We start from the raw sequence: 22,949 nt of genomic DNA, 5'->3' as shown, positions 1-22,949 counted from the left end.
GCGAAATATTCAGAGTTATAAGAATAGCGCGATACAATGAATGCCGCGATACAGTGGGGTCCGAGTATACAGTCAAAGACTAATGCAACTTTCATTATACATTTGTACACTACACACAGCTCTCATCAGTGACTAACACAAAATGTGAAGTTTAAAAAAAATAGATTTCTATAACAAAGTCGAACCAAATATAATAGGGAATATCATGTATCCCTATGTATTGAATGGCTTAGCAGGGCTTTCCTTTGACCCGAGCTCCCGGGTTTTGACGCTTGAAAATTACAGAAGACCCCTTTTTGACTCTTGAGAAAATTATGTCATGCGTCACATTTGACCCGGGGGAATATACCGACTTGCGTCAACGAGATCAAACTAAGCGATAATTGGCTCAGGGCGGAGTATCTCATTTAGTAGACACTAATCGTTAACGCCCGCTTCCAATCATTGAAGCACAAGTCCACCCAGTAGGCGGAGTTTGGTTAATTGAGAAATCTAGTATTGACCAATTATAACACTGCTGGTTCGATGACGCGTGTATTAACTTTCCATTATTTATCATAGCGTTTGTTATCAGCTGTTTGAGGAAAAGACGTGTATTAAACCCATCTAGTTGTAATCCAACTTCCAGGTATTGACCCTCTGAGCTGTACGTATGTACTCATAAAAGCTCAGAGTATTTAAGAAGAACTATAAACGCCCAAAAACAGAATGGACTCATCCGCGTCAGTTTTAATAATATTCAATATAAAATAATAACATCCATATCCACAGTACACTGTAAAGCATATTATGAGATATTTCCAGGCCCAGGGTATGTCAGAATGTATTTCCAAAGCTGAATGCACCCATCACTGTTTTACTTCATGTTTGCTCAATTCAAAGGCGCGCGAAAGTTATGCTGTCTGTGTCATATGTACTGTCTACAACGTCAAATTACACACTTTGCATCAAAGTTGCTAAAAATAACTATAGAACCGATATGACTGACCTTGTGGCAAAGTGACAATTTTCGCATGTGCTAATTGATTACAAAATACATGTAGGCATAATAATTGACCGTTTGAGAAGGCATAGAAAACGGTGTGTTTGTCGCACGTATTCAGTGAAGATGGCACATGAAATAATTAAAGGGTGTCGGAATTTTTAATGGGTTTAAATACAGAGGCACCTTTATCGGTGAGTAGAAATAATTTCCTTTTATAGTTTACCTATTTATATAGGCTATTGCGTTAAGGTGCCACCCGTATGTTTTTTTTTGATAGCCAGCGGAAATGTTTTTTTTTAAAAATATTTTGTATTTCATTCTTAATTTAATATCCAAGCGAAACGGTCAAACAAAGTTATTGGATCCCAGAGTCTGTTATTCCATCCCAGAATGTGCTGCGCAGGTTTCAGGACATGTGCCAGTGATTTTTTTTGCTCAAATTTACAGCCGATTTTCGGCTGCTTCCCAATCGCAAAAAAACACGTTTTTTCCCAAAAATCTGACCAAAATTTCCCAAAAAAAGCCCAACTTCCAAAAAAAATAAAAAAAAAAATTATTTTTTTATTTTTTTTTATTTTAGAAAGAAGTCTCATATAACTTAATTATGATTTCATAAATCTAGGTCTCAACTTTATTTTTTAAACATCATATAGTCATTTTTGTCCATAAATCATTCCCAAACTTGCCACTTTTATTGATTAAAATAAATCCCAATTTGACCAGACTCCTTTTCTAGAAAACTCCCTGAACATGCACTTAAAAACAATATCACTTCTGTTACTTATAATCCTATTCATAATGCTTAATTTTTCCCAATTTCATGGTTTATTGCGCTATTTTTCCCAATTTCACGGTTAATCGCGCTAATTTTCCCAATTCAAAAGGCACAGGCTGTAACAAATTAAAGCAAACAAAATCACTGTGTGCAAGAGAAGAAAGTGATAGTTTGCTGGTTTTATGCTAGTTTTGTGTGTGTGTGTAGTCATAGTGTTGTTTTATTACCTTTTTTTACTAGGGCACCCATTTGAGATCACTCTTTAAATGCATGAATGATTTATTTATTTGCTCAAATGATTGTTAGTTTGTAGGGCATATGACATATTGTTTTGCTGTATACATGAAGTAAATGTTGTATTAGAATACATATTTTGTATGTAATCTTTGAGATGTTTTGTAGGACATATGACATATTGCTCTCTGAGATGTTGTGTAAGACATGATATGACATATTACTCTTTGAGATGTTGTTTAGAACATATACATATTACTCTGCTGTATACAAAATGTACATGAAGTAAATGTTGTATTAGAATACATGTTTTGTATTTAGTAATCATTGAGATATTGTGTTTAAATGCATAGTGTTTTAGTGACAGTACAATGTAAGAAATAAATGTTAACATATCTTTTAATTTGTTGCTTTTTATATATTATATCTCAGTAATTTGCTTAAATTGCAAAAAATCATTGACTCTCCTGCGTTATTATTAGGACTCTTAAAAAGTTTGATTTTGACTCTTGAAAATATGGTCCCAAGAGTCCTTGACTCTTGAGATTTGAGGTCTAAGGAAAGCCCTGGCTTAGGATAAAGGTCAGTCATTAAAAACTTACTTGGCATAAGTTTTGGATGAGGAGTTGGGTGTTTCTCAGGGTCTCAAATGAGAGAACTCAACATGATTGGATGGTTATCAGTGTTTTTTTTTCCATTCAAAATAGGCAGGGGTTATTTTTAGAAAAAGGGGAAGACGCTGGGTAAAAGGGGAAAATAGAGCGCGAAAGAGACATATTTGGGGAAAAAAACTGTTCATTTCAATGTCTATAACTCACCTACAGACTTCAGGCATGTCTCTGACCTTTTTGTTCTTAAACACATGAACAAGTATGATATTAAAGTCAAAGTCCTAAATAAAGCTGCAGGGGTAGGTCTAATAATGGGAAATGTTTTCAACTGGGGCCGGGGATTGATGTCAATATTGTTATTTCATTTTCATGATGAATGGTTAGACGATCTAGATCTGCTACAGTATTGGAAGGAAAAGGTGCGGCAGCTGCCGATTGTCTACTTTCACTTTCACATTAATCCGACGGTATTAATCGATGTTGATTACATGTACCTTCCAATCCTGCTTTGTTTCAACGGTTTTTGATGATTCATTCTTAAAAAATGCGTCAACGCAATTAATATTTTCCGAGTCCGAACGTTTTATTTTGTTCGCGTATGAACGCCAATTGTGAGACTTTTTTTCTGTTTTAACGTTTATATCTTGGCTTTCACATAACCCGGATGAAAATTCGACTGGTTTCCGGTAAATAATTGCCGAAACACCCTTCTCGCTCAAGACCAGAATCCAGTAAAATAGTCACATGATTAATACGATTAGTTGCCCGGTTTCCATGACGTAATTTAAGAGCTATATTTAGAATCACTTGGATTCCCAGATTTGAGTGTTCATCGGGAGAGAGAGAGAGCGAGATCGTTGTACATGATACAAATTGGATAAGTGTCGACTTCCCAAAAGAAAGAAAAAACATTTCTTTGAGGGTAAAATATTATATTTTGCTGAAAAATTATATTTTGGAGGGGAAATGGTATTTTTAGGGGAAAAATTCTGGTAGGGGAAGATGCCGAATAACGGCGTCACTTTCTTAGTAAAAAAAAAACCTGATAGGGTCCGGTAACCGGACCCATTCCCAATGGAAAACAGTATATATTTTTTCCAAGCTAAAAATTCCCAATGGAACCAAAATAAAAATTCTATTTTTTTATTTTTTTATATCAATATTTTGTTCATCTCCCATCCATATAAGATCAACCTTAGTAAATATAATACTGGACACACTTGTATCCTCAGTTTTGAAAACATTTGTGAGCAAAACAACAACAACACTAATTTCCCAATTTTAGTCAAAACGCCGCGAATTTTCCCAATTTTCCCAATCCAAAGGCAAAACACTGGTTATGTAAGTACAAATTGTGCCCATTTTATGTTGGGTAATGATCAAATTCGTTTTTGGATTAACCGCCTAACCCTCCTCCCAATCAACATTTTCTTTTAGATTTTACATTTATCTCATTTACACCATTTTGGAAATGGGGCTAGGTCCCTTTGGCTTGGGAAATTTCGTGATAAAATTTTAAATGAAAAAACCCACTGATAACCATCCAATCATGTTGAGTTCTCTCATTTGAGACCCTGAGAAACACCCAACTCCTCATCCGAAACTTATGCCAAGTAAGTTTTTAATGACTGACCTTGATCCTAAGCAATTCAATGCATAGGGATACATGATATTCCCTATTATATTTGGTTCGACTTTGTTACAGATATCTTTTTTTTTTAAACTTCACATTTTGTGTTTGTCACTGATGAGAGCTGGGGGTAGTGTGTAATGAAAGTTGCATTAGTCTTTGACTGTATTATAAGTACTTCCGCAGTTGTTAAGTGTTTAAGGGCCTTTACAGAAAGCTGATATGATCAACATATGACATTTTGTTTTTGTCTGTCACCGACACTGAGTGACATGAAATGCATGTTACGATGTTACCGTCAAGTTCCCAATTATGGGTGTTTGTTATTGCATACATTATCTCATTTATAACATGTGGCATATATGTACAGAGCTTCAGATCAAGTTTTGGGTCAATTAGTTTTCACTACAAGATATTTTTCGCAATTAGTTTTTTCCCAAAATTCATTATTTTCAATTAGTTTTTTTTCTAACAATGAAAAATATATAATAACAAACTTGAATGTTGTACGAGCCCTCTCTCGCAAGACAAATGCCACATTGTGTTTAATACAAGAAGAACATTTCAAATGAATATCGGCATCCGAGCCGTCAATCTGTAACCAGGGAAAGTCATTTTTCCATGACGAGATCTGTTTTTGTGTGATACCGCATGTTTGGGTTTGGAGATCTTCGATTCCACCTCATCAACCGCTTTTGACACTATATAAGATAATAGACTGCCAACAATAGACTTCGAACTTTGTTCTCGCCGCGAAATGAAACTAAGTATACTTGGCGCTGTCGCAGAATGAAGTTTCTTTTGAACTCGTCCACGCTTTGCAGCCGCTATGTTAAATATTGTAAATAGATAAGTAAAAGCGGAAATGCGAATATTATTGGTTACAATCAACTAATTCACGGATGCGGTATCGGAAATCTCGTTATCATTTAACTTTCGCTGCGCAGAACTCGGAAATTCCATACGATCAAACGGCCGATCATAATTCGGATTTGTCTATATCATTTCATTTTGATACGATGGATTTTGATTTTCTTTTCGTTTCTCTTTACAAACAAATCGTAATAACGATTAAACGCTGCTTATCTGGAGCTCTGAATGTACTTGCAATTTTAAGAAAGGTTAACAAACACAGCGACAAAGTATTGAAGTATGTTACTATTGTAAGCATGATATTGTACAGTGAAGATGTTAGGGTTGTCAGTGTTACTATTGAAAGCATGATATTGTACAGTGAAGATGTTAGAGTTGTCAGTGTTTTGTTGGAACTTTTATTATTCACAGGAAGTTGTGTGACCTGTGGCATCGATTTGTTTCTTTTTGAATTTGAATGTTTTTCATGAATAACAATTTTTATTCTTGTGATACATGTAACCCCCCCCCCCCCCCCGACCTCCCCTAAAATCTTTTTAGCTTGGAGAAAACCCAAGGTATTGTAATAGCCAGCTCGTCGTCAGCCGTCCGCATTGAAAACCTTAACATAGGCTCTTAAATCAAAGTGCTTCCACCTACAACTTTGAAACTTCATAGGTAGATGCACCTTGATGAGTTATAAACGCCACACCCATTTTTTGGTCACTAGGTCAAAGGTCAAAGCTTTCGTTTATTCTAAACTGCACCCACAGCCAAGGGTTGGCACCCGCTATGCAGTGCTCTTGTTTATTTACTATATTTTACCCTGTTAAGTAAAAAAAGGAAAACAATGTTCAATGGGAAAACAATACATGATTTACATTCTGAAAGTCTTCAGTTCAAAGTATATGCGGACAGTGGTAAGTTGATTATTAACAGGAAGCGTATTAAGCAGCCACTTCACTTAAGTGTGTCAATGACTGGCTTTTAGTTCTTAGAACCAACACCCATAAATCTCAATGTTTGATTTCGCACAACCATAAAATTCATCAAGTGTGTGGTCAGTTCATTTAAAGTGAATTCACAGTAATCATCATCCTAGTCCTAATTTTACAGAGAAATAAGAACTTATTATGTGGGTTTTCCTCCAGTAAAAGCTCAACAAATGCTTCCAAGTTTGACCCAATTCAGGTATACATTTTTGTTCTTTGAAAATTATGATTGTTAACAAATTTTTCGAGAACCTTTGATGGAAGGCCCTGGTTTCTGATGACTCGGGTTAAATTATAAGTGACATCAAAATAACATAGAACCTGAAATGTGCATTTGTATCAACTTTCAAATCGTTAAATGGCTTCCTGAAGTATTCCTATCTGCAGTTTAAACCGATTTAACATACATTTAAACCATAAAAAATGCATATGATATAATATTACAGGGAATAATCTAGAATTTACTATCTATGGGTCCCTGAACTCACAGATTTTAGACCAATGAGTCCCATGCCAAAATTAATGAAACAACTCTAAACTTTAATAACGGTAGGTCAACGGCTAGTAATTGGGACGCTAATAATAATATCAGGCTCCCAATTTGGATGTTAACAATAATATTATCTTGAAAAAATGCTTTTTTGAGTGTCAAATATAACACTTTTGTGTCCAGAAGCATATTAGCAGGGGATATCAATTCAACTAGTTTTCATCCGCTCTTTACGAAACTTGGTCAGAAGTTGTATCTAGACAGTATCTAGGTCAAGTTCGAATATGGGTCATGCCGGGTCAAAAACTAGGTCACGGGGTCGAAAAAACAAATCCACGGGAAGTAATAAGCTTAAAATGGACATAATTAAAAGCTGCAACGATTTACCAACAGCTCGATTCGATTTTGATTTCAGACACTCTGATACCGATTTTTTCGATTCGATTCATCTTCAAACCTAGTTTTATCATATATTCACTCTTATTCCTCATAATTAACATTTCTGTTCAAATGTGATTTCAATAAAACACATAAAAAAGAATTGCAAATTAGGAATTTTAAAATAAAAACTTCTCACTAGAAGATTGTGTTGATTTCACTTGTGCGACCTATTAGTCTTGCTAAATCAACTTTATGTTTGCGTTTGACATATTGCATTAGATTAGTGGTTGATCCAGACTGAGCGTACGCCACATCCGTGAAGCAGTTTGCACTTTGCTTAATCCGTAAGGCTACCATCCCGAAACCCAAAATACTGCCACACTTTAGATTTTAGCTTCCTAGGCGCATCCGATAATTTCAATTTGTCGGCAACAACTTGTTCAGCCATTTTGAGTTTTTTTCCGAAAGTAGACCAGCGATTTTCCTTGTCCAATTGGGAAAAGTACCCGTACCGGTCCGATTGGGAAAAATTGAGTCGTGAAAACCTCAAAATTGGGAAAAATCGAGTCGTGAAATCCTGAAATTGGGAAAATCGCGTCGTGAAGTTTGGGTCTTATTGAATACATCATACAGTTCATACTTAATTGAACATACCCATTTAAATAATCATTTGCAGGCATGCCTTAATGACCATTAAGTTATAAAGTTTATATAAATAACAAAATATTATAAAGAACACACCAAATCAATTACTAGTTGTTTTAATCTCTTTTAAAGCAATGTCTCTCTCTTTCATTTTTGTGAAAATTTCAACAATCTTTGATGTTTGATCATCACTCAGTTGCTTGCATCCCTCCCTGCACAGCATCATTATTGCTGTCAATGTGTCCTGTGATAGATGGTTCCGATTGGTTTTTTGGCATAATATTTGCTATTATGACTCATTTCAAACTGCGATAAGGTTACAAACCGACGTAAAACAGTACGCTGGCTGCCTGGCAAAAGAACCGGAAACAGTAACAACTCTATTGATTGAATGCGCTGAATAATAAAACCCGAAATTAATCGAGCGCGTGGTTACACACAACTATACGATTTTCTTTGTTCGCTCGCCGAAAGTTGGTTTTTTACGAAACTTTCTATCGTTTTGAGAAAAAATTCGGACGCTGATTGGGATTTTTCCAGATGCCGATTGGGAATTTGGGAATTTTCGCTTGATTGGGAAAGTACCGTTTTGGGAATTTGGGAATTTTCGTTCGATTGGGAAAGTACCGTTTACCGGTACTTTATAAAGAAGGAGGAAAATCGCTGTAGACCGTAACGCGCTTATTGATTGGATGACTAAAGTAATAAGCAACCAGTCGCGTGCGTCGTAATTACAGGTAAAGATAAAACCTTCACCTTCCCGTATCAATAGTCAGAATACAGCGTGCTTTAAGTATCTATGCATATATATGTATATATGTTAAAGAATCAAATCGAATTTGGTAGGTTTGGTATCGTAATCGAATCGAAGCATTTCGAATCGATTTTCGATGAATCGGATCGAATCGTTGCAGCTCTACAAAATTATCTGACCTGCCAAATTATATATTTTTGTTAAATAAATCAAAGCGGCGCAGTAGGCGGCATTGTTTTTCTGACAAACACATTGTGGTAAAAGGTCAAGGTCATCCATCAAGGTCTAAGGTCAAAAATACAAAATCCAAGGGAAGTAATAAGCTTTAAAGGGAGATAATTATTCAATATTGAACATAGCAACTTGATATTTGGCATGCATGTGTATCTCATGGAGCTGCACATTTTGAGTGGTGAATCTACAGTCACGGTAGTGGCTTTTAATTATTTGCTACTAAAAATAGAGTATGTTAGAGACAATTATTTTCAAGGGAAGTAATTTATATAATTATAAATGATAAAAATCTCAGATAATATATTTCCTTACCAAGAATTTAAGTTCTTTTTACAGTTACTGTACAGATTTTTTTATTTTGATTATTTACAACTTAAATTGTTGATTTGTCAAAGGTTTTTTTAATGATATAATTATCATTTCTTTCCTGTACTAATGTGAGTGGTAGGGTTTATTACATACCTGTGGACTTATGTCCATAGATACATGATGAACTCTGGCTATGATATGATCTCTTTGATAAACCACAAGCCTTGGTTGTCAGTGATGTCTGGCTTGGTCATTTTTGACTGTCTACAGACCCCCCCCCCCCCCCCCCCGGTTGGATTGGACAAAATCCAAGGGAAGTAGTAAGCTTTAAAGGGAGATGATTTCTATACCTGCCAAATTGCCAAATGATAAATAGAAATTTTATTTCAAAGCGGTGCAGTAGGGGGCATTGTGTTACTGACGAACACATCTCTTGTTTGTCCAATTGGGACGGGTCCAGTTCAGTTTGGGAACGTGTCCGTAGATCATTGGGAACAGGTCCGTTTACCGGACCCGTCCAAAGAATGAAAAAAATCACTGGTGAAGTTAATTGTTCTTTTTAAAAAAATCGGAGTGCCTGCTGGCTTAACAAGTTGTTGCTCAAGAGTCTATGTTTACATTATTCTCACAGGTTGCATTAACTTATTCATTTGATTTAGACTGAGCATAACAGTTATTGATTGTTCAAAGATTTTTTTTTGGTCAAATAAGGGGCCGACATTGTCAAAACGTATTATGTTTTTCTCTAAATATTGCCTGAACTTCCCGATTTCATATTTGGAAAAAACTTAAATACCAATATTCAGTTCATCTCCATACATCAATTATAATGTAAGAAACACTTAAAATTTTCAATTTTATAGAATTTCTAAGCTTGGAAATCCACACAGCCCAATATCACAATTTCAGTCAAAACTACACCATTTTTCCCAATACTAAGGGTCTTGGCCCCATTTTCAAAAAGGTGAAAAAACACTGTTGCAGGAACTTAACATTTTATAACACTTAAATTTTAACATATTGAATAATGTTGTAAGATTGCTGAAAGCTTTTACATGTAGGGTCCCAAAAATGTGTAATAACAGACATGGTGAAACTGAGTAAAACCTTGTTAGCATTCTAAAAGTTACATTTACAGTTCACTCTGCATGAAACTTGGTCAGAACATTTGTTCAAATATCTTGGGGCTGCAATGAGCAGGTCAGTGCCTTTGTATCTCAGGTGAGCGACGTTGGACATTTTAGGCCCTTTTGTTTCCAGATGTGTTTTTTTTAAAGATCCAAGACGGTACGAAGTGGAAATTTTTGATAGTTTTTCACTTCAGTTTACATTATTACATTTCCGGTCAGACTAGCAGTATACGTGTAGAAACACGTCTGACCATTGGATGGTTACATGTATTTCATTTTCTCATTATCTGATTTCAGGGGCTGGTGAATCAGGCAAGAGTACAATTGTCAAGCAGATGAAGTAAGTTGATCTACTTTTTTAGTATTGCATTTTCAGAGGCTTTGGGATGTGTCACTTTGACTTTATTATTGGGGAAATATCAGCGCTTTTGTAATAAGGGAAGCATATGTAAAGTTTGTAAATAGTTCAATCAGTAGAAAACTTCTGGGCTAAGATCAGTTTAGCCTGATTGTACAGCTGCCATTATAGAGGTTTAGGTTTTTAAAAATATTTTTTTAATATTTTACAATTAAGTTCATCCAGCTCTATTAGTTGAACATTAGTTAATATAATATTGAAAACACTTGTAGTTTCTATTTGAAAGAATAAGTTAGTAAAAAACAACACCTTTTCCCAATTTTAGTAAATACTTTTTTTTCCCAATCCAAAAGACCCAGGCCCTATTCTCAAAATGGTGGAAAAAAACAAATGAGATTTTCTCATTGAAAACACTGATCATAGTGAAATGTGCTCATTGGAAACACAGATCATAGTAAGACAGCTTTTTTTTGGCCCGATTTTATAGCCGAAATTCGGCTATGTTCCCAATCCCAAAAAGTATACTTTTTTCCCAAAATGTGGAAAAAAATTCCCAATTTCCAAAAAAAATAAATTCTTTTTTAGAAAGAAGTGTCTAATGCGTATTTTATATCAATTTTAAATTCAATTACATCTAACAAAGTATTTTATGATTTTGTTCTTTTAATTTGAATGATTATAAAGAGTTATGTCAAATTTAGTATTTCCCTAATCAGTGGACTTTTCATGTGGAAAAAAGGCTAATGAATTTATTTTCCCCAATTTCATGAAAAAGCCGATGAAATACCCAATTTCAAAGCCATGGGCTATCTTCCCAAAAAGTGGGAAAAAACCATTGTAAGATGTACACCCATTGGACTTTTGGCACTCACAATATTTAAAGAAAGAAAAAAATCCATTTTCCCCTAGACGCTAAGGCCTAAAGCAAAATAAGCTTTTTTTCAGTGAAGCCAGGCTTTGAAGGCATGTTTAAGAAAAGTTTCTTTTTACAATCATATTACTGATTATATTTTCGTTTCAATAGGTTTTAATCTTTCTGTGTTGAAAATTTCAGAAATTATTTTTCTTACTGCTTTGGTTTTCATCTTGCATAAAATAATTAAAAATATGGATTTAATAGGTACATTTGATTAAATACTGAATTATAAAATGGCAATAAATTAAGTAGGAAGTGCAACATAATATTGCGTTTTTATACTTATATTTCAAAAACTAAAAAACAAGATTACTGTCCTTTCCCAGTGATTTTTTTTGCTCAAATTTACAGCCGATATTCGGCTGCTTCCCAATTGCAAAAATACACGTTTTTTCCCAAAAATCTGACCAAAATTTCCCAAAAAAAGCCCAACTTCAAAAAAAAAAAAAAATTTTTTTTTTTTAGAACGAAGTCTCATATAACTTAATCATGATTTCATAAATCTAGGTCTCAACTTTATTTTTTAAACAACTTACAAAATATATAACTTGAATTTATTCATTTTTGTCCATAAATCATTCCCAAACTTGCCACTTTTATTGATTAAAAAAAATCCCAATTTTACCAGACTCCTTTTCTAGAAAACTCCCTGAACATGCACCTAAAAACAATATCACTTCTGTTACTTATAATCCTATTAATAATGCTTAATTTTTCCCAATGTCATGGTTTATCGCGCTATTTTTCCCAATTTCACGGTTTATCGCGCTAATTTTCCCAATTCAAAAGGCACAGGCTGTAACAAATTAAAGCAAAAAAAATCACTGTTTCCTGCCAAGTAGAACAGTATATTTTGTCAATGTATAAAAGAGCAAGAATTCTCTTTCATTACACTAATAACTGATACTTCATACGTAACTTCTGATTTTTGTCCCAACAGTCACGGTTTTTGTGATTTAATTGTAGTGACATCATGTCTCAAAATCTACGCAAAATAAGTTGGTCAAATTTTGAACATTGATTTTAATGCCATGGTATTAAATGACAAACATGTTTGGGCCATCCTTAAAAAATTGTTTGTTTGGCATAACCCGACCCAGGTAAATTTGGGTGGATCGGTAGGTAGGGATTTTATTTCATCTGATGCTTACCTGCATTGAAGGTCTAGTCCTGAATGATAAAACATTGGAGGAGCTGTGTGATGCTTTCAAAAACAGAAAGCAGAGAAAAATTATGCTGTAACTTGTGTGACTAACCAGTGTTTGTTTTGGTAAAAAATATCTGCTATAAGTTTTTGACTGTACAGTTTTTATCTCAGAGTGTAACTGTAACTGAGAAACAAAACTGTAGTACTTAAATAAATGTTGAACATGCTAAATAATGCATGTGTTTATATGAAGAAGACAAAATAACAAATAAAAACTTTTTTTTTTGTTAAACATCTGACTTATTTAAGCATGATAGATTCGAAATGTTTTCCCTAAATGAGCCGTTTCATCGAAGCAAAAATTCCCAAAATGGACAAATTTGTCAGACCCAATTCCCAATTTGGTCAGACTCCTTTTCCCAAAATAGGCAGAAAAAACTCTGGTTGTTTTTTCACGAGTACCCATAATGTACCGATTTGGAAAAAAGAAAACACAATAATTTGGAAAATTCTCGTCGTTAAATCTTCCGATTGGGAATTTTGGGTCTTTTTATACGCCCGTTTTAAAGAAAGGGAAGTATTATAGTTTCACCTTGGCTGCGGGTGGGCGGGTAGGCGGCGTCCACAGTCTCCGCTCTCTAATTCAAATAGTTTTCATCCCATCTTCACCAAACTTGGTCAGAAGTTTTATCTAGACAATATCAAGGTCAATTTCGAATATGGGTTATGTCAGGTCAAACACTAGGTCACAGGGTCACTTAGTGCATTTCAAGCATTGAGCATGGTTTCCGCTCTCTAATTGAAGTAGTTTTTATCCAATCTTCACCAAACTTGGTCAGAAGTTGTATCTGGACAAGATCTAGCTCAAGTTTGAATATGGGTCATGCTGGGTCAAAAACTAGGTCACATGGTCACTAAGTGCATTTCAAGCATTTAGCATGGTGTCCGCTCTGTACTAGAAGTAGTTTTCATCCGATAATCACCATACTTGGTCAGAAGTTGTATCTAGACAATATCTAGGTCAAGTTCGACTATGGGTCATGCAGGGTCAAAAACTAGGTCACAGGGTCACCTAGTGCATTTCAAGCATTTAGCATGGTGTCCGCTCTCTAATTGAAGTAGTTTTCATCCGATAATCACCATACTTGGTCAGAAGTTGTATCTAGACAATATCTAGGTCAAGTTCGAATATGGGTCATGCAGGGTCAAAAACTAGGTCACAGGGTCACTTAGTGCATTTCAAGCATTTAGCATGGTGTCCGCTCTCTAATCGAAGTAGTTTTCATCTGATCTTCACCAAATTTGGTCAGAAGTTGTGTCTAGGTCAAGTTCAAATATGGGTCATTGTAAAGTTATCAAGTTGTCCAAAACCTTCAAATGGGCGTATCTTGTGACAGTTTGGCACTCTACTTAATTTGTTGGTATACAGTGCACAAACCAATACAAATATTAATTTCCATGTGATTTTGCTTGAAATGTTCAGATTTGGTGCTTATTTTATTTGCTCACCTTGCACTTTTGGGACCAAATTGATGAATTTTGGGGAATTTTTCAAACAGCAAGGGGTATTTTGTAGTTTTTACTAAATTGGGAAAGTGCCTTTTACGAGTACTTTATTTAATAGAGAAAAAATTGCTGACAATTGAACACAATTGTGATAATGAAAATAAGGATTTTTCAGAATTTGAGTAAAATATAAATTGTATTGAATTCATATTTAACTGTTTTGTATTGGCGATTTCTTGGTCAGACATTCTAAGTGTATTAATGAATAAAGTGATCAAGAGTATAGTAAATTTTTAAAATTACACATTATTCATTTTTCTGGATGTTGAATTGTTCACATTGAGAATCTTGTATATGGACAGTTTAGATAGACAGTTGATTTCAGAGATGAGCTGCGCAGTATAGGACTGTTGTATATGGACAGTTTATTTCAGAGATAAGCTGTGCAGTGTAGGACTGTTGTCTTGTATATGGACAGTTGATTTCAGAGATGAGCTGCGCAGTGTAAGACTGTTGTCTTGTATATGGACAGTTGATTTCAGAGATGAGCTGCGCAGTGTAGGACTGTTGTCTTGTATATGGACAGTTGATTTCAGAGATGAGCTGCGCAGTGTAGGACTGTGAGAATCTTGTATATGGACAGTTGATTTCAGAGATGAGCTGCGCAGTGTATATAAGGACTGTTGTATATGGACAGTTGATTTCAGAGTTGAGCTGCGCAGTGTAGGAATCTTGTATATGGTTTCACAAAGGAAATTCCTGGTCCTTGTGAATAAATCTTCTTTAAGGGAATTAGCTCAAACACAGAATAAAGTTGTAACAATATATTTAATAACAACATGTACAAATAACTTTACAAGGTTCTTTTGCGGAGTTCCGCCAGTTTCTATCCCCAAATGTTTACATTTCAATTCTTATATACAATTTCCAATCTTGACAGTCATGTACTAACTAATTTTAATCTGTGAATAACAATCGTATTAGACTTAGAAAGGCATGATCAAACAAATATGGCAAGGATTAAAACAGCAGAATGATTATTACTAAAAATCTTATTAACTGTGAACAAGCATAACAAATATAAATCCTACAAACTGTGAACAAGCATATATTTAAAGTAAATTGCTGAATGCAAGTGTTAAAACTGGAAATGTATAATCTTGATGTTTGTTTCTTAGGATTTAAATGAATCACAAATCTTAACAAAATTAAGAGAGTAAAAATTGGTCCTTGTGATAATAAATTGCTGAATGCAAGTGTTAAAACTGGAATTGTATAATCTTGATGTTTGTTTCTTAGGATTTAAATGAATCACAAATCTTAACAAAATTAAGAGAGTAAAAATCGGTCCTTGTGATAATGGACAGTTGATTTCAGAGATGAGCTGAGAATCTTGTATATGGACAGATAATTTAATTCAAAGATGAGCTGTGCAGTGTAGGACTGTTGACAATATTTCAATATGTATGTTGTTTTCATCATCAACATTTCAATATGTATGTTGTTTTCATTACCACCATTTCAATATGTATGTTGTTTTCATTATCACCATTCTAGTTTGACTGTGTCTTATGTCTTGGATGTACTGCAGAATGCACCAAAGTTTCAGAAATTTGAGGACATATAACGTGATATGTATTGGAGTATTGATCGTAGATTCTGTAGATAATTAACTACAGTATCTGTGCTAACAGCTCTGCTGGTAGCGTCAATGCAATCACACTTGCCTTAAATGCTTCCCATGAATACAATGATGAAAAATTCTCAGATGAAATCTCAGTTGTGTTACATTGTGGTCTTGTTTTTTGTTTGTTCAAATTGTGTTTTCATAAACTAATGCATGTTTTTCATAAAATTGAAATGCTCTTAAGAACTACCAGGCATAAAATAGATGAATAAATTACTCAAATCGCATTGTTCTTCTAAGTGGCTTCTAAAATTACATAAAATAAGAGACAATAAAGCTTATTTTCACACTGTTACATGCCATTATTTCACAATTCATAATAGTTTTCTGTTCAAAATACAAGAAAAGGGCTGTACAGTAAGATTGTGTTTTTAGTTGCTTTCCAGGCTTACCCTCTTGTATTTTTTTTGTATTACATTCAGTTTGTTGTTGTTTTCTACTTTTGGGGATTCTCATTGCATTAGTTTTGGTATTTTGGTGAAAACTTTCATAGCAGGAATAGGATAAAACGTGGGGATACTTTTTTTTAGGGAATAACAGTTTGTTTCAGTATGGATTCTCTGAGGCGGGTTACAAGGGAAGAAAAAAGCCCTGAATTGCCTGCATATTTGTTAATGGTTTTCCCGCAATTTTCCAGGATTATTCATGAGAAGGGATACACACAAGAAGAATGCTTGCAGTACAGACCGGTCGTCTACAGCAACACGATACAGTCCATGATAGCCATCATACGGGCCATGGGGCAGCTGAAAATAGACTTCGGTCATCCAGATCGGGCGGTATGTCTGTTTATTCCCTAGCTAGCGCCAAGGCCAAAATAAAAAATAGGTCCGTTTCCGGTCGCCCAACCGTGTCTCCAGAATTGGCGCCAACCCTCAACTTTTTATTGGGGTTGCCAAAAAAGCAAAGAAAATAAATATATATTTATAAAAAAATTTGTTCATTTTCGTTCATATAAGATGTAATAATATAAGCAGACAAAGCATATATATATATAAACATGTATTTCTTATTATAAGCTTTAGTAGCCTACCATTCTAGTAACCCCCCTCCCCCCCCCCCCCCCCCAAAAAAAAAATCCCTTCCTACCAACCCTGTTTTTAGCTCATGGTGAGCTATCACATTGTGATCGCCTTTTGTCCGTCGTGCGTTGTCCGTTGTGCGACGTCAACATTTGCCTTGTTCACTCTCTAGAGGCCACATTTATTGTCCAATCTTCATGAAATTTGGTCAGAAGATTCATCCCAATAATATCTTGGACGAGTTCGAAAATGATGCCGGTTGGTTAAAAAACATGGCTGCCAAGGGGGCGTGACATTTTTCCTTATATGGCTATAGTAAAACCTTGTTAACACTCTTAGAGGCCACATTTATTTTCCGATCGTCATGAAACTTGGCCAGAAGATTTGTCCTACTGATATCTTTGATGAAAATGGTAACCTTTGCTTGAAAACCTATAGTAAAACCTTGTGAACACTCTAGAGGCCACTTTTATTTTCCGATCTTCGTGTAACTTGGTCAGAAGTTTTGTCCCAATAATATCTTGTTATCTCAGGTGAGCAACTTTGGGCCCTTTCAGGCCCTCTTGTTTATGCTCCCCCAAAATTTATTTTGGGGGGGGGGGGCATTTTGTCGCCGCTTCATCTTTCTGTGTGTGCGTCTGTCTGTCTGTCCGGCTGTGCACAATTTTTGTCTGTGCTATTTCTCAGCAACTAATGACCGGAATTCAATGAAACTTTATGGGAAGCTTCACTACCAAGAGGAGATATGCATATTATCAGCGGATTCTGGTCGGATGATTTTTCACAGAGTTATGGCCCTTTGAAATTTTCTATAAAAAAATTATTGTCCACCCAACTACTGTGCCCTCAAGACGTTTCCTTTTATCTGAATATATAGTGCAATATTGTGACAAAAAAACAACTTTGGGGAGCATCACCCGTCTCTGACGGTTTCTTGTTTTCTAAGGAGACCAGAAACGGGCCTCTTTTTTTTGGCCTAAGCGTTTGAAATTGTATATAGGATTCTAACATGTACATGCTGTGTTGTTTTACGCAACTATTTTCAGACAAAGGATATCAAAGAAGTCCAGTAAAAAAGAGACAATACTTGCTTCATGATTGATAAAGCATTTTATAAAGTTTCTGTTATCTAGATGATTTTGAGAGGCCAGGAAGCAGTAAGTGATTACCTGTAACCAAAACGCCTGATCAAAACTTAAATTGAATGTCAGACTCAGTGGACACTTAGTGAGTGATTGTTATATCAAGATATATTGTCAGTACCGGCTTGTATAGATCTTTGTCAGTCAATTGAGGGAAATACAGAAAATTGTTGTGAATGCATTAAGTAACAATGAAAGTAGAAGTAGAAAAAATCATAAGTTATAGTATGTCATCATCAGGCATGTGAAGTGGAAATGGGGGACAGGTAGAAATAGGTCCATGGACAAACCCTGTTTAAAGTTTGAAGAATCTTTCCTTCATTAAGAAGAAAATCTATGTATTGCAAAACGACAACTTTGAATGAAAGATTTCTTTGAGTGCTATGATAATTATGGTACAATTGGTTCACGAATTATTACGTCCTCCGAGAAGATTCCTTGGACTATGTTGTCATGTCCTAGTTCTTAATGATGCCAAGAAATTGCTGTGGTATTGATATTAACATGGCAGGGTTGGATGTTTGGGGTAACTGATAGTGTGGCAATAGCCCTCTGGAATAGTCCATGCTAGATATCACCACCAGTTATGTAAACCTTACAAACTGATATCAAATAACTGATAATGGCTGGTCAGGATAATGGAGTGTTTGTAAACACAAGCATATTTACTTCCTGGTAGATAACAAGATGTTAAGTGATGGGGTGGAACATGAACTTTGTTTAATTAATCTTGGAAGTCAATAGCTTATTTCATAAAAAAGTAGCCCTACATTCAGCTTTGGGAGAAATTTTTATTTCAACAGAAACATTCTGCCTTTTGCTATGATCATGCCAAAATCTGCAATAATTAGAAAGTGTTGAAAGTTTTAAAGAAGTGCTTATTGACTATTCAGTTTCAATCTTAAACTAGAAATGGCGCGGCAGAGGCCGACGCGTATCCCCACGCCACATGTTTGACCCAGGGGGCGCCCCAGGGTTGATAATGGGGCCATGCATAGTTGAGATTGACCGTATTGTCATTAGATATGTTCAGTATCAATTTGAAGTAAGTCGGTGTAGAAATGAAGAATTTATAGTAAAAGGCAATTTTGGGTGGGCGAGGGCGCCCCAGGGTTGATAATGGGGCCATGCATAATTTAGATTGACCGTATTGTCATAAGAGATGTTCAGTATCAATTTGAAGTAAATCGGTGTAGAAATGAAGAAGTTATATTAAAAGGCAATTTTAGGTGTTTTGTCTTGACAAAAAGCGCACGAAAATAGGTGTGGGTGTATTAATTTAAACACAAAAAACTGCGAAAAGCAGACAACATTGTAAAAGCTTCGTAGTGAATTACCATTCAAGTATCGGGGTACACATGTATCTCGCAAATGGTTTGGAATTGGCATTTCCTCTGAATAAATAAAAGGCAAAAATGCTGTGTCATTATCATCTTTTAGTTCATTCAATATTGAAACAATTATTGTACTGTATCTGATTGTACATAAAGTGCCGTGTACAGTTCATGAATATTCTTTTACAACGACCAATGAACAGGGTCATCTATATTTAGATTTCATTCAACATGTATAAGTCATTTTTTAGCTCATCTATTTTTTGAAAAAAAATTATGAGCTATTGTCATCACCTCGGCGTCGGCGTTGGCGTTGGCGTTGGCGTTGGCGTTGGCGTTGGCGTCGGCGTCCGGTTAAGTTTTGCGTTTAGGTCCACTTTTCTCAGAAAGTATCAATGCTATTGCATTCAAACTTGGTACACTTACTTACTATCATGAGGGGACTGGGCAGGCAAAGTTAGATAACTCTGGCGTGCATTTTGACAGAATTATGTGCCCTTTTTATACTTAAAAAATTGAAAATTTTGGTTAAGTTTTGCGTTTAGTTCCACTTTTCTCAGTAAGTATCAATGCTATTGCATTCAAACTTGGTACACTTACTTACTATCATGAGGGGACTGGGCAGGCAAATTTAGATAACTCTGGCATGCATTTTGACAGAATTATGTGCCCTTTTTATACTTAGAAAATTGACAATTTTGGTTAAGTTTTGTGTTTAGGTCCATTTTATTCCTTAAGCATTAAAGCTATTGCTTTCATACTTGCAACACTTACTAACTATCATAAGGGGACTGTGCAGGCAAAGTAATGTAACTCTGACTGGCATTTTGACAGAATTATGTGCCCTTTTTATACTTAGAAAATTGAAAATTTGATTAAGTTTTGTGTTTAGGTCCACTTTATTCCTACAGTATCAAAGCTATTGCTTTCATACTTGCAAGATTTATGAACTATCATAAGGGGACCGTGCAGGCAAAGTTATGTAACTCTGACTGGCATTTGAACGGAATTATGGGCCCTTTATACTTAGAAAATTGAAAATTTGGTTAAGATTTATGTTTTGGTCCACTTTACCCCTAAAGTATCATAGATATTGCTTTCATACTTGGAACACTCACAAACTATCATAAGGGTACAGTAAAAGGACAAGTTGCATAACTCTGGTTGTCATTGTTACGGAATTATGGCCCTTTTTTGACTTAGTAACTTTTAATATATGGTTAAATTTTGTGTTTCGATCCACTTTACTTCTTAAGTATCAAGGCTATTGCTTTCAAACTTCAAATACTTACATGCTATCATGAGGTTACTGTACCTGGCAACTTTAATTTTACTTTGACCTTTGAATGACCTTGACTCTCAAGGTCAAATTATTAAATTTTGCTAAAATTGCCATAACTTCTTTATTTATGATTAGATTTGATTGATACTTTGATGAAACTACTCTTACCTGACATACCACAATAGACTCCACCCAAACCATCCCCCGTGCCGTCCCCTCCCCCCCCTCCCCCCTCCCCCCCTCCCCCCCCCTATTTTTTTTTTTTTTTTTTTTTTTTTTTTTAAGATCATCTCACAAATGACCACCACACCCTCACACTATACCCCCCCCCCACCCCACCCCCCCCCCCCCTAATTTTTTTTTTTTTTTTTTTTTTTTTTTTTTTTTTAAGATCATCTCACAAATTACCACCACACCCTCACACTATACCCCCCCCCCCATTTTTTTTTTAAAAATGGTTATGTTTGAAATACCGTCCAACCATCGCACCCAAACCCCCCCCCCCATCGCCCCCCCCCAACCCCCCCCCCCCCCCCCCCGGATTTTTTTTTTTTTTTTTTTTTTTTTTCGCTTTTTTGGAAGATAATGTAATAAATGTCCACAACCCCACACTATACACCCCTCTTCACTCCACTCCTCCCTCCTTTGTGATTGAAAATGAGAGTCCCTTCACCTTTAAAAAGAAAATAGATGAGCGGTCTGCACCCGCAAGGCGGTGCTCTTGTTTATTTTTTTTATTTGTTATAATTATTTATATTTTGTGTTGTCTGTGTATGTTTGGTTGGTTCTCATTTGTTTTCAGCAAATCTTATGAAAAGAAAAATATTGTTATTGTAAATGTAAAAACAAGTCCCGTTTCCGAGATCATATACGAGAATTACTTATTGTTTTGACAGACGACACATGCTTATCTAAAGTTCTTATCTATTATCTAAAGTTTGTGTTTCGTAATACATAGGATATTGGATTTTCGGTGCTTGTATGGGAAATAAAACAAAGACGCAGTCGGTGGTTTTCTATAGGCCTTTTGTACTGACCAAGATAATAATTAATAGTGCAAGTGCTTATTTAACATTAAGGGATAAGCAGGGGTTTTTATCTGATTTTGGGGAAAGGGCCTGGCCTTTTTTGAGGGGAAAAAAATTGCGCAAAATGCCGGATTTTGGGGGAAAAAATCATGCGAAACGCTGGATTTTGGGGAAAATAAGGAAAGTCTTAAATAATCAATTCAAAATATTTTGCTGTTTTTAAAACAAAATCAAGGCAACAGATAATTTAATTATGCAATATTTTCTACACTGGATCAGGTTAACTTATGTATTTAAAGTTTAAAAAAAAAAAAAAAAAAATCTTTTTTTTTTTTTATGGGAAGAAAATGAAGTCTGGGGGAAAATTTAACTGCTGAGGGGAAAAAAATCTGAGGGAAAAGGGCCGATTTTTGGCGGGTCCCAAAGAAGGAAAAAAAAGCCCTGATAAGAAACACGGGTTCTAGACACTTTGGAAGAAAGTCATCGCCGTGATCACTGATGTTCCCGTTTCTTATTTCTGCTCAGTGATTGAGTCAGTTTCCAATACCCTACAGATACAGATAACGATAGCGTGCAATTGCTGTGATTTCGAGTGTTTGCTGAACACCGCTGTCAGTAGCCTGTCCGCCCCCGTGAAATGTCACCCATCGGGAAAAGTGAACACCCCAGACAGTCGTTTTTGTTAAAGTACACTGTGCCTGTACTGTAAAAGAGTTTCAATATATATTTAGTAAGGCTCAACTTAAAGTTATGCTGGATAGAAAAATTCACGATTTTAAAAATCTATTACAAACAAAAAATTGGGCAGTCATTTGGGAAAAATAAAAACAAATGATTGGGAATGGGCCTTGTTGGAAGTTTATAATACATAGATCTCCAACAAATGATTGGGAATGGGCCTTGTTGGAAGTTTAAAATACATAGATCTCCAACAAATGATTGGGAATGGGCCTTGTTGGAAGTTTATAATACATAGATCTCCAACAAATGATTGGGAATGGGCCGTGTTGGAAGTTTAAAATACATAGATCTCCAACAAATGATTGGGAATGGGCCTTGTTGGAAGTTTATTATACATAGATCTCCAACAAATGATTGGGAATGGGCCTTGTTGGAAGTTTAAAATACGTAGATCTTCAACAAATGATTGGGAATGGGCCTTGTTGGAAGTTTATAATACATAGATCTCCAACAAATGATTGGGAATGGGCCTTGTTGGAAGTTTAAAATACATAGATCTCCAACAAATGATTGGGAATGGGCCTTGTTGGAAGTTTATAATACATAGATCTCCAACAAATGATTGGGAATGGGCCGTGTTGGAAGTTTAAAATACATAGATCTCCAACAAATGAATGGGAATGGGCCTTGTTGGAAGTTTATAATACATAGATCTCCAACAAATGATTGGGAATGGGCCTTGTTGGAAGTTTAAAATACATAGATCTCCAACAAATGATTGGGAATGGGCCTTGTTGGAAGTTTATACAGGCTTTTTCCGCTCC

At 35.4% G+C, this 22,949-nt stretch overlaps 1 protein-coding gene across 1 annotated transcript in view; it reads left to right on the top strand.

Annotated features, from left to right (window-relative positions):
* LOC127880864 (guanine nucleotide-binding protein G(i) subunit alpha) overlaps positions 1-22,949 on the top strand; it is a 75,188-nt gene that overhangs the window by 3,657 nt on the left and 48,582 nt on the right. The window contains exons 2-3 of the mRNA XM_052428321.1: positions 10,320-10,362; positions 16,274-16,415. Coding sequence (XP_052284281.1) covers positions 10,320-10,362; positions 16,274-16,415 — 185 coding nt within the window. The remainder of the gene's footprint in view (positions 1-10,319; positions 10,363-16,273; positions 16,416-22,949) is intronic.

This window comes from Dreissena polymorpha, chromosome 5 (assembly GCF_020536995.1).
Source record: "Dreissena polymorpha isolate Duluth1 chromosome 5, UMN_Dpol_1.0, whole genome shotgun sequence".
Lineage (NCBI taxonomy): Eukaryota > Metazoa > Mollusca > Bivalvia > Myida > Dreissenidae > Dreissena > Dreissena polymorpha.
The sequence above is the reverse complement of the archived record's forward strand: the minus strand, read 5'-3'. Positions and strand labels throughout refer to the sequence as shown.